This window comes from Lissotriton vulgaris, chromosome 3_1 (genome assembly GCF_964263255.1).
Source record: "Lissotriton vulgaris chromosome 3_1, aLisVul1.2, whole genome shotgun sequence".
In the NCBI taxonomy this organism is placed as follows: domain Eukaryota; kingdom Metazoa; phylum Chordata; class Amphibia; order Caudata; family Salamandridae; genus Lissotriton; species Lissotriton vulgaris.
This window is the reverse complement of record NC_141689.1, coordinates 1045898131-1045910510: the sequence shown is the minus strand read 5'-3', so window position 1 is coordinate 1045910510 and position 12380 is coordinate 1045898131. Positions and strand designations below refer to the sequence as shown.

Sequence of the window (12380 nt, the reverse complement as noted above, 5' to 3'; positions counted from 1 at the left end):
GTGGCACGCAATAGTAGTACAACTGGGAGCAAAAAAAAAGGGGTCCAGGCTCTTGAAATGTTGTCGACGTTTCGACTCGACTTGTGGCATGTAAGGTGTTTTTGGCCTTGCCTGCGAGTCTTCCTCAGGACGAGAAGGGTAGGGGGCGGGGCTGTGGTAGGGGGCAACCAACCCCTGGTACAAAAATTCATACGATACAATACCTCCAAATCGGAAAAGTTGGCATTAGGCACCCTTGAGAGTAACAGGGAGATAGTCATCAAACCCGCCGATAAAGGCGGGGCAATTGTAGTCCAGAATACAGGAGACTACAAAAATGAAATCTTATCACAACTCAACACTGAGGGTAACTATGTAAAACTCAGGGGTGACCCTACAAGGGAAATCAGTGACAATATAAGGAATATCACTCAGAAGGGTTTAGATAATGGCTACATCACCAAACATGAATATGACTACCTTAATAACAGCCACCCCAGAACACCCACGATATATACTCTGCCAAAAATTCATAAACGTGGGGGGGCGTGGCTACGCAAGCGGTGATGGCGGTCGCAGCCTGCTAGAGCTCCCGCCGGCCCGCCATTAATCCGACGACTTACCCTGGTCCCCGAGCCCGAGATCCGCAACCAAAACGGGGCTAAGCTTACCGAGTGCGCCAGTGACCATCCGGTGTGTTCGGTGACGATCTCGCGCTCCCGAGCGGAGCTGGGCAGCGGGGTGAGAGGTGCGGCCTAGTGGACTGTGGAGCAGCCGGGGCCTCGATTTTGGAGCAGCTGTGGAGTGCGTCGGGGCCCGGGGACGGCCGCTGCGTCCGCTTGCCCCAAGGCCGAGTGACTGCTGGCGATTTTTCTCCTGGGGCCTGGCTGGGCCTGAAAGAGGTGTGGACGCGGAGAGTGGACCGGAGCAGCTGAGGCAGCCTGGTGGCCCGGGCACAGCCGGGGCCTCGTTCTTCGCAGCACAACGCCCGCCCGGGGCCGGCAGCGTCGGAGGGGGACGGACGCCCTGGAGATCCTGATCGGCGGTGGGCGTGCCGAGGCGAATCTTCGGACCGACTGGCAGCAGCAGTGAGTAGAGGCCCTCCCCGGGCCCCCCCTCCCCCCCCCGGGCCCACAGACCAGAGGGGACACGGCGCGAGACGCAGTGGGCCCACGCACCATCTGGGGGAGCGATACTGGTCACTGAGAGCCCTGACCATCGGCGGTTGGGGGGGCAGCTTTTGGGGGCAGGGGCTGAAGTCCGCCCGGCACTATACCCAACACTGGGTCATCCCGAAGTGATTTGTCAGAGACTCTCCCCCCCTCCCGGGGGCCGGTGACTATCAGGTGGCCCTAACGACCTTGCAATCATGACCGGGGGGGTAGCAGCTCCACTAAGCAAGTGACGATCGACAAATTCACGGGGCCTGGTGGGGGCCCGCCTGGAGGGGGGGCGGACAATTTATTTATTTGTGTATTTTGTAAAGCGCTACAGCTGCCCCAACGGGGCGTCCCGGCGCTGATAAATCATGGAACTTAGAGGCTAGGCACCAATGGGGCATTATATGGGGAAGAGATGTGTTTTCAGGGACTTTCGGAATGCTAATTCGGTTTGACAGGCTCGTAATGCAACCGGGAGGTTATTCAATACAATGCAGCCCTTATGGCGGCCATAACCCAGTCAAGGGACATGCTGGATGCCAAAATAGGGGCAGTTGGCGCAGATGTGACCCTGTTGCGCCAGGACCTGAGGAACGCCGCGGCGCGATTCACGGAAGCCGAATCTAGGGTTTCTGTGGTGGAAGAAGACGTGAATACCCACACAGTGGCTGGAATCATGGATGCCCCCAGGGTCGCTATCTGCCTGCTTCATTGTTGAAAGAGCACACCGCGCCTTGACGCAAAAACCACCTGAGGGCGAGCGACCTAGGGCGGTAATCGCTCGGCTGTTGAACTATCACGACAGGGACGCCATACTGGAGGGAAGCTAGAAATAAGGAAACCCTCCTCTATGAAAATCAAAAGATCTTGGTCTTCCCTGACTACACCAAACTCGTCCAGCAGCAGCGCCATTCTTTCATGGCCGCCAAGGCAAAGTTGAGAGGCCTTAAGCTACAATATTCCCTGCTGTACCCGGCGCGCCTGAGGGTGATCTTCCAATCACGGACACTGTTCTTTGATACACCAGAGGACCTGTTCAGATGGACAGATGAAACGATGCAGGTCAGACCGAATTCTCAACCAGGGCTCAATCCGGGCTCCCCTGAGGGCTCGCCTCGGACACAAAGAGACCGGACGTCAAGGCACGGACGGAACAAACGCTCCAAATCACGAAAGCGCGCAGCCTCGGCCGATGGCACACAGGACACTGGTAGAACCGAGGACTCAGAACAATCTGGCACGGACCACTGACGATTCCGGGGCCTCGGCTCCCTCTTCTGCTGTTAATGCTGTGAATCCTGGATGGGTGCACCTGGTCGTCTGAGACCCGCTGTAACACTGGTTATATCGCAGCCTTGGGACGCTACTGCTTATGTCTCCTGAGCGTGGATAGGGTTGTGGGGTGGGGGTTCGGGGACTACATGATAGTGGCTACCACTCTCCCGTTCGAGAGAGGGACACTGAGGGAGGGGGGGTGAGTTTGCTGTTCCTTTTTGGGATGTTGGGATCCATTGGTATGGGTGGGCCCGAGCCCTCTGTTTTGGTCTCGGGACTACCCATGCCGCGACAGGTACTTCATAGTTCATTGAGGTATAGGGTGGGGGGAGGAAGGGGATGGGCGGTCAGGGTTGTGGCTGCTGAGTTGGGATTGGGAACTGTTGGGGATTGTGGGACTAGGGGATTGGTGTTTTTTTCCGGGGTAGATAGTACAATGCATGTGTGTGTCGTAATGATGATCCGTGTGACGTGCGGTGGGTGGCGCTGGACTGGGGGGCTCGCATGGTGGACTCTAATGGACTATGGCTGAATCGACTCGCTGAAGACTCCATGCGGGTGATTACGTGGAATGTCAGGGGTTTACTAGACAAAATTAAACGTGGGGCAGTGTTACGATGGGGGAAAAAGGAAGCGGCAGATGTGTTATTGCTCCAAGAAACCCACATGATGGGCACAAAGGCACTGGGCCTGCAGAGGTTTGGTTATCAGCAGGTTTTCCATGCGGGGTTTTCCAGGGGATCCAGGGGAGTGGCCATATTGATACACCGCAGGGTAGCATACGTCCATGAGAAGCAATGGGTGGATCCCCAGGGTCGCTACCTGTTTGTTAAAAGCATGGTGGGCACGGAACCGGTGGTGTTTGGGAGTGTATACGCCCCCCCCCCCTGCAGTGGGCCCTGGCTGAGAGGCTGTTTGCAGTGTGGGGCGACATCTCCGGGTCAATGGCAGTAATTGGGGGAGATTGGAATGACGTGATGGATGTATGTATGGATCGCCGGAGGCGTCAGGAGGTGACTGGAACCCCCCCCTTTCCCTTCCACCCACCAGATTGCATGCAATGAGTGAGGGGCTGGGCGGATGCTTGGCGACATATGCACCCTGCAACCCGTGAGTTTACCTATGTCTCAGCGGTGCATGGGTCATTCTCACGCTTAGATTATGTGTTTCTACCTCGAGAATGCTTGAGTAGGGTGAAGAGCGCTGACATCTTGCCGAGGGGCCTATCCGACCACTCCCCCGTTTCAGTTAGAGTGGACCTCCGGCGAAAACGGCAGCCGTTCAGATGGAGGATGTCCTCGTGGCATCTACTACAACCGGCATATACTAAACATTTGCGAGAAACCATAGACCACTATTGGCGGGAGAACTTGATAGAGGGGGCTGACGTAGAAGTGGTGTGGGAGGCTATGAAACCTACCATACGGGGAGTAGATATCGCATGGTGCTCGGAGGCCCGTCGGCGGCGCCGGGAACAGACTGCGGAGGCGGCTGAGCGAGTGGCGACCCTAGAACAGGAACACCGCGAGGGTGGCGATGAGATCGGATTACGGCTGCTTCTGCAGGCACAGCAATCGTACGCATCCCTATTGATGGATGAAGCCAGACAGGCGTGGCTGGCCACAAGAAGTAGGGTGTATCAATGGGGGGACAAGTCGTGCTCAATGCTCCATAGATTATGCCAACAAAACTTCCAACCCCTCATGTTACCAGGTCTCACAGACAATAATGGGGAGGTCCTGACTGACCCTAACGAGTTGGCTGCGAGCTTCGCCACGTACTTTAAGGCCCAATACGCCTCATGCGACCAATTGCCCGAGGGCGACTTAACCCGGTTTCTCACAGAACTGCCGCCCATACAAGTGTCGGACGAGACCAAGAAGGCCTTAGATGCGCCCCTCACAGCGGAGGAGCTGGGAGACGCTCTGGGGCAACTCAATGCTGGTAAGGCCCCTGGTCCAAATGGCTACCCGTGTGAATTTTTTTTTAAATTTCATGTACAGCTGGGGCCACACTATCGCCGAGTTCTCGAGGTGGCACGAGCACGGGGCGCGCTGCCCCCCGACTGGCGCCATGCTGAAATAGTGGTCTTTCAGAAGCCTGGTAGACCCCCAGGTAGCCCTGACTCGTATAGACCCATTTCCCTCATCAATATCGAGGCCAAAATATTGGCCAAGGCCCTAGCAAACCGTCTGGCTCCATATATCACAGACCTGGTCCACTCGGATCAGGCAGGCTTCATGCCCCACAGGGCGACGCGACATAATATCCGACGGGCACAGGCGGCGATAGACGCTGTTGGAGCCTTAGGGGACCAGGCGGCATTATTGTTGGCCGACATCAACAAGGCCTTCGACTCGGTTAGCTGGTCGTACATCTTTACACTACTATCTTGGCTCAACCTAGGCCCAACCTTCCGGTCATATATCCAACTACTCTATACGGACATCACAGCCTCGGTGCGCGTCGCTGGGGCGGTGTCGGAGACATTCCGCATTGGCAGGGGGACTAGACAGGGATGCCCCCTTTCCCCCTATTTGCCTTGGCCATGGAACCCCTGGCTGCCAGAGTGCGCAGCGATGCGCTGATACGGGGCTTTGTGTGGAATGCCACCCTGACAGATAAGATTGCGCTATACGCGGACGATGTCCTCTTCTTCCTTACCGATTTGCAGCGCTCCGGCCCACGTGTCCTGGAGGTCATGCAACTGTTTGGGGAGGTTTCAGGTTTATATCTAAATTTGCGTAAATCCACCCTATGGGTACTATCTGGAGGCACGGTGATGGATCCCTGGGCCTCGGAATTGCAAGTGGCCACTGCTGGTCTAAAATACCTCGGGGTGTTTCTCTCAAACTCGGCGGATACTGCTTGGGAACGTAATCTCCTGCCCGTCTGGGAGCGGGTCCAGACGGATGTCAAAACTTGGTCTCGAATGCCCCTATCGATCTTTGGCCGATCTGCTATTTTTAAGATGGTTGCACTTCCCCGCCTACTCTACCAACTACAGAACCATCCGCATCCTATCCCGCCCCAGTGGTTTCGGCAGGTTAACTCCGTGCTGGGCCGCTTCCTTTGGGCTGGAGGTGCTGCCAGAGTGGCGCTGCGCACATGCTTTTTGTCCACATACTGTGGGGGGTTGGCCACCTGGGATATACAGTCATACTACCAAGCCGCTCATCTCCTTGTTCTAAATGAATGGTGGTATGGTGACGGTGGGGATCCAGCCTACGCCCTGGAACGTGCATTGATGGGCGACAACTCGCTCCACACCATCTTATACTCACCCCGACTACGTCGGTCGCTGCCGAGGGTCACTAAACTTGTCTTTGTGATATGGCGACAGGCCTTGCGTCGCATGGGCTGGTGGGGCAGACTGACCGCGGAAACGCCACTATGGCGCAACGGTTTACTACCCGAACTGTCTAAATTATCAGGCTTTGATGGCTGGGACACTATAGGCATCTCGCAGCTAGGTCATGTGATGTCCGGGACGACTCTCAAGTGCTTTCAGGCCCTCAGTACCGAATTCGATATGCCCCAATCTCAATTTTTTCGCTATCTACAATTCCGGCATGCGCTGACGCCCAGTGTAACCAACCTGGACTCACTCCCTGAATTCAGCCCAATCGAAGCAAAGGTCTTCATGGGCGACCTTGGGGACAAGAAGGTATCACGCATTTACCAGACTATGGTCACCCATTGCTCTTCCACCCTTCTTCCGCTAAAGGCGACCTGGGAGGTAGAGATCGGTCCGTTGGATGAGGATGTTTGGCGGGAGGCCTTAGAATCCCCGAGGGGTGCGGCTATAGCGATACGGTTTCGGCTCATACAGTTCAAGATTCTTCATAGGGCCTACTATACCCGAGAGCGACTGTGGAAGGCGGGCCTGATTGGGTCCCCGGAGTGTCTGCGATGTGGGACAGAGGTGGGTACGTTGCTCCACACAGTATGGTCGTGCTCCAAACTGGTTGGCTTCTGGAGGGGTGTATGGGGCTGCCTGTCGGAGGTGCTGGGCTGGACCCTTCCCCGTACCCACCGTCTGGGTCTATTGCACATCCTGGAAGGGGTTGGAGGTAATATCTATAAGAGACACCTACTCCTCCTGGGGCTGGTGGTAGCCAAAAGAGACATGGCCCGAGCGTGGAAGGACGTGAGGCCCCCCCCCTGACTGCATGGAAGGCTGGTATGGACTTCTGTATGGGTCTAGAGAGACCAATCTTTGAGGCACGAGGATGCCCTCGTAAACATTTTAAAATTTGGAAGAGGTGGGCGGATTACAGAGGCTTGACACTAGACCCCCCGGCGGAACAAGAGGAGGACCTTTAGCCCCATGTGAACCGGCGAAACCCACTCCCACACACATACTAGACACGTCAAGTGCTTACGTCAACGCAGTTCGTACACACATGCATGGGATTAGGGCGGGTTCCAGGGAGGGCTCTGGGAGTTGGGTGGGTAGATAACTGAAAAGATAGAGGTGGGGTTACTGTTTCCTTGTATCCTTGATTACATTGGTTCCTTGCATAAACGATCAGACTTATATTGTAATTGTAACGAAAATGTCTGGTGGTATCGTCCTGATTGTGGGATGCCACTCTAACTCATATGCTCATCTTTATCAATAAACTTGTTGTGAAAAAAAAAAATTCATAAACGTATACAAAATCCACCAGGCAGACCTATTATATCAGTTTGTGGCTCTTTAATTGAGCCCCTCTGCAAATACATAGACATGTTCCTCAGGCCCCTGGCGGAGAACACGGCTACGTATTTGAGGGACACTATGCATACTATTCAGTTGATTGACGAACGACCATATAACCCCAATACCAACCTCTTGGCCACTATGGACATTTCAGCGTTGTATACCAACATTCCGCAAGAACAGGCTTTGAAATGCATGTATGATGTACTGAATAAACGCCCTAGACCACACCAGGTGCCTACAGAATTTCTTATTGAATTGCTGGACATTGCCATGACCAGAAATTTCTTTATCTTCCAGGGAACATACGACCTCCAGACTAAGGGCGTGGCAATGGGGTCAAGCTTTGCCCCTAACTTAGCGATACTGTTTATGGATGAGTATGAACAGACCCTTGTCCTATGTGATAACAATCCATACAGGGACAACATAGAACTCTGGCGTCGATATATCGACGACGTCCTCATTATCTGGAATGGTAATGAGGACCAGTTGAAAACTTTTCTCTCTTGGCTTAATACACGATCACCCGATATTCAATTCACCATGGAATTTAACATCTCCAGTATCAACTTCCTAGACATAACCATTAATGAGGAACATGAAAAATTATATACCAGCTTGTATAGGAAATCTAGTGATAGGAACACCTTACTTAGATATACTAGTCATCACCCGCGCAATCTCAGGGACAACCTGCCCTTTGGACAGTTCCTGAGATTGCGTAGGAATTGTGCTAAGAAGGAAGATTTCTTTGAAGAATCGTGTGACCTTATGAATCGGTTGAAGGCCAGAGGGTATCCGAACAGGCTTCTCAAGAGGGCACATAAACGTGCATGGTTTAACCCTAGGGAAAGCCTCCTTGTGCCAAAGTTTAAACAACAGGATGAAAAAGAGTGTCTGGTTTGCGTTACTACTTTTTCTACTAAAAGTAACGCCATTAAAAAAAGCCATCAATCGCCATTGGCACTTGGTCCAGGAAGATGTAGGGGGTTTACCACCACCACCCCTGCATGCCTTTAAAAAGGCTAAGAACATAAGAGAGCATGTGGTTAAAATCATTGCTTCATATACCACTACACCGCAAATAAATACCCTCTGGGGCCTTCCTCCCATTAAGGGTCACCGAAAATGTGGACAATGTAGGGCATGCAAAATGACCAAGGAGTGTAAGGAATTTACCCACAATGGCTTTACCCACTGCATGAAAGATCAAAGTAACTGTAACACCAATGGTGTGATTTATGCTATCACGTGCCCTTGTAATTTCATGTATGTAGGACAAACAATACAAAGGGTGAAAAGTAGAATCCTCCAACATTGTAGCCGCATTCGGTGAAGGGTCCAAGGAGCCCCACTAGTGGACCATTTCACTAGATTTGACCATGATCCAGAAAGTCTAAAATGGTGGGTGATTGAAAAAGTAACACCTAACCCAAGAGGAGGAGACTTTGCCAATACTCTCAATATCAGAGAGAGCAGATGGATACATCTCCTTGACACTGTAGCCAGGGGACTTAACGAGACAGAGGAGATAGGGAGACAGATATCTATACTGAGCCATTACTAAATTCTTTATATGGATTGTTGTTTGTACCCATAACGAAAGGGCTTTTTCATCCTTTTATCTGAAAATATGCACCGTTTCTGATTTCAACAATGGTACATCTATATGACTATGAAAAAACTATTGTCATTTTCAATTTAGCTGTATATTGTTTCTTGTAATTAAGTGTGTATATTATGTTTTGTATGTGGCAATGTCTTACATGTAAGCCTTTGAATTGTAAATACATTTGTTTGATTGTACTGCAAGTTAATAGGTTTGTTTACATTTCAGGTAACATGCCCAATTAATTACAGGCGCCACATTAATCGGCCGTTAACATCCAAATAATCACTGAGCACTGGGAATAACAACATCCCTCTGCAGCTCGTGTTTTAATTTTGAAGACGCCGCTGCCGTACGGCAATTACGGTAGTCTTTCCTCCCTTCCGATGTCTGACGAGCTACGTGTGAGGTCTTAATACGCGACAAAACAGACACCGCCGGCTCAGCGCTGTCTTTGCCTCGGACACGCTGAGAGTATCAGGTGAGCCGATCTAATCCCTCCCTTCCATCGGGCATAGTTACAGGGTAGTAGGCAGACGCCACCATCTGACGTTGCCTTTCGTGCCGGCATTTTCTTGATAGATACCGGTCAATTGAGCCACGGAGCCTCTAACCAAAATCGGACGTTCTCTTTCACGCCGACTGGTTTTGCTTAGGTTTGATCTGACTCCTTTTCCTCATAAACACTGACAATTGGAGTCACGGAGCCTTTACCATTGAAATATGTAACCTCATGATAATCATAAAACTAGCGGCAATACACGATAAAGCGGGTGCTTTTAATATGGTGAATGTATTGTATATTTGTTGTAGTATTTGATATCAATAGCTCACAATGTGACTATTGTCTTTCCAGAACTTATGTCAATTAATTGACTACAGCGGACTGACCCTGGATGGGCCTCCGCCCTTATATATATATATTCATGAGCCCAGAACTTAGGCATCTACCCGCACATCACTGAGAGCGGGTTAGAATGAGAATTTTCCTTTTAGATGTGCATGTTTTTAACTAGGGCTATCTACCATGAACCATGTCTTGATAGTATTCCCTTTCTCATTAGATCACAGTACTTTGTACCAGGGGTTGGTTGCCCCCTACCACAGCCCCGCCCCCTACCCTTCTCGTCCTGAGGAAGACTCGCAGGCAAGGCCAAAAACACCTTACATGCCACAAGTCGAGTCGAAAAACCGACAACATTTCAAGAGCCTGGACCCCTTTATTTTGCTCCCAATTGTACTACTATTGCGTGCCACAGATGAATACAATCTGTGATTGTATTGTAGATAGACCATGTAAAATAGCGTTTTGGGACAGGACAATTAGATTGATACTTTAAGATCAATCATAATAAAATAATTCTAATTTTGCTCTCTACCCTTCACTGTCGGAAATATTTTTTCCTCACTTATTTCAATTCTAGCACTACTTTTTCTTGCACGTTCTCTATTTCCCTTACTCACTATCGCAGCAACCACTGAATGTAGAAAAGATAAGTTTTAAGAAAAAAAACATTTGTGAAAATAAAAAGTCGATATATATGAAGTTTACTCTCTTGCACATCTCTTTTTCTTTTTAAATGTAGTTGTTTTCACATGAAATTCAGAATCTGTGATTAATTCAGATATTGTGAATCTTTGGTTTGAGGACCACTGTGTTTCTATATCGTATGCTACCCAGGTCCCCAAATTTGTAACGGGTTTTCCCCTTACCTATAATGGTATTTTACTGTAAAACAGCTCAAGGATTTGCTATTTTCTTCTATTCAATCCTACTCCGCTTTTGGTGCAGGTCAGTATAAGGAAACTTTACTGGGTAGCCAGGCTCTCAGAAAAACTTCCAGTTAAAGCAACATAAATTCGTAATTAAAGTAAAACTTTAGACCCGTGAACGGGGTCATGTAAAATCTTACGTTTAGGTGCCAACCAGACGTGGGGTTTGACGATCATATTCGTTTACCACATCCGCAAGTTTCAACAGGTTCCATTGTGCAAGTCTAGATAATCCTAAAACAACCCACTGACACGCAGCGGAGCCGGAAATTCAATAGTAGTCTGGAGTGGCGAGTATAGTACCAGGAGCTGGACCCTTGGTGCTCAACTGTCAAATAACTCTATACCAGCATTGGTGCGAGTTAATTAATGCGATTTCACAAAAGGGCGGCGTAGTAATCGGTTGGTGTTCACGGATTTTGGGCAGGTTGCATACGCTGGGAGAGCGAAAAAGCAGTAGCGTTAGAGAAGTGGCCATGGTAAAGATGCGTAGTGAGTAAGTAGGGTGACCAGATCGTGAGAATCAAAAACCGGGACATTTTGGAAAATTAGAAGGACTACAGTCTTTCATCCACGGAATGGCAGTTCTCATCAACATAGAATCACAGAAGATGTATTGTAGAAATCGACTCCCTCTAAAAATCGGGACATGAGCCAAAATCTGTCGGGACTGCTGGTGGAAAACCGGTACTGTCTTTGCAAATCTGGGATGTCTGGTCACCCTTCTTTCATAGGAGCTTCCCAAACCGACTCGGTGGGGGGGGGGGATCACAACATGTAAATGAATAATACACGAGACTCCTATACAGAAAGCGTAAATACGTATACTTAGGAGAGATGGAGTCGCAATAAAAGCAGAGCTTCGGCTCGGAAAAGTTCAACTCGAGGAAAACAGATGCAAGAAACAGGCAAGTGAGGTGGGGAGTCAGTGACGCGGTGTCCCCTCTACATCCTCCATGCCCCTACTTCTTAAACTGTGCTTCAAACCCTTTTTTTCATACATTACCCCAAGACCCCAGCGAGCTTTATTTCGCACTTACACTCCCAGGTTCAGCGTCTTTCCGGCGGGTGGAGGCGCATCCTGAAAGCCCAAAGCTTGAAGCTGCAGCCACAGGTACCGGCTGTGCCATGGCTGGGCTCCGCTCCAACTCATCCTGAGTTCTGGGGTCAAAGCCCATGCGGAGCTGCGGGTCCAGTGCAGCGCAGGCCCATCACGGGGAAAGCAACAAGGGAGTCAGAGGGGAGGTTAGTGTTAGGAACTGGCACTACTTCCAGCTGGGAATCAAAGTCCCGCCTTGCGGGTCATGCAAGCTCAGTGATAGTAGGGCGACGCTGTCTTTGTTTCGCCGGATTCCTGCTGTCACTCCACGACAACGAATACAAGCTGCAGCCGCCCCTCCTATCACTTTTCCTGAACTTCCGAAAGGGCCGCCATTGGCATTCAAACCGCCCAAATATCGCGGCCAATAGCAGCGCTCCAAATCCAGTGACGTCAAAATAAAGCGCACGCAAAAAGGCTTCTCCCCACCAATCTGAAGGTGTCCTCAAAAGGTGGCAGGGCCAATCCTCGACGTCTAGACCTGTCGCCGTAGACGGTCAATAGTAGTGGCATAGAGAAGCTAGAATGCTAATTTGCAACAGTGAGAGGAGGATAAGTTAGTCGGCCATGAAGGCTGTATTAGTCCCCGATAGGACTGGGAGCTTTGGAATTTTATGAAAAAACCGTAGGTTTCTGTTATTCGTGTTTCAGGTTTAGTTTTTATAAAGGAGCAATAACAAAGTCAAATTACCTTTGGCAAAGCCAAATGCCACCGTTGTGCGAGCAAATCCCTTTGTCAGAGTTTTAGCCATGTTGCACAGTATGGCTGCTGTGCAC

At 50.5% G+C, this 12380-nt stretch overlaps 1 protein-coding gene across 3 annotated transcripts in view; it reads right to left on the bottom strand.

The window, feature by feature from the left end:
- Positions 1-11985, bottom strand: part of HAUS6 (HAUS augmin like complex subunit 6) — a 407393-nt gene extending 395408 nt beyond the window's left edge. The window contains exon 1 of one of the 3 annotated variants that reach the window (XM_086961463.1): positions 11545-11985. In XM_086961463.1, coding sequence (XP_086817589.1) covers positions 11545-11657 — 113 coding nt within the window. In that variant the 5' untranslated portion in view covers positions 11658-11985. The remainder of the gene's footprint in view (positions 1-11544) is intronic. The other 2 variants (XM_086961465.1, XM_086961464.1) reach the window with 2 other exon arrangements.
- Positions 11986-12380: the final 395 nt, after the last annotated feature.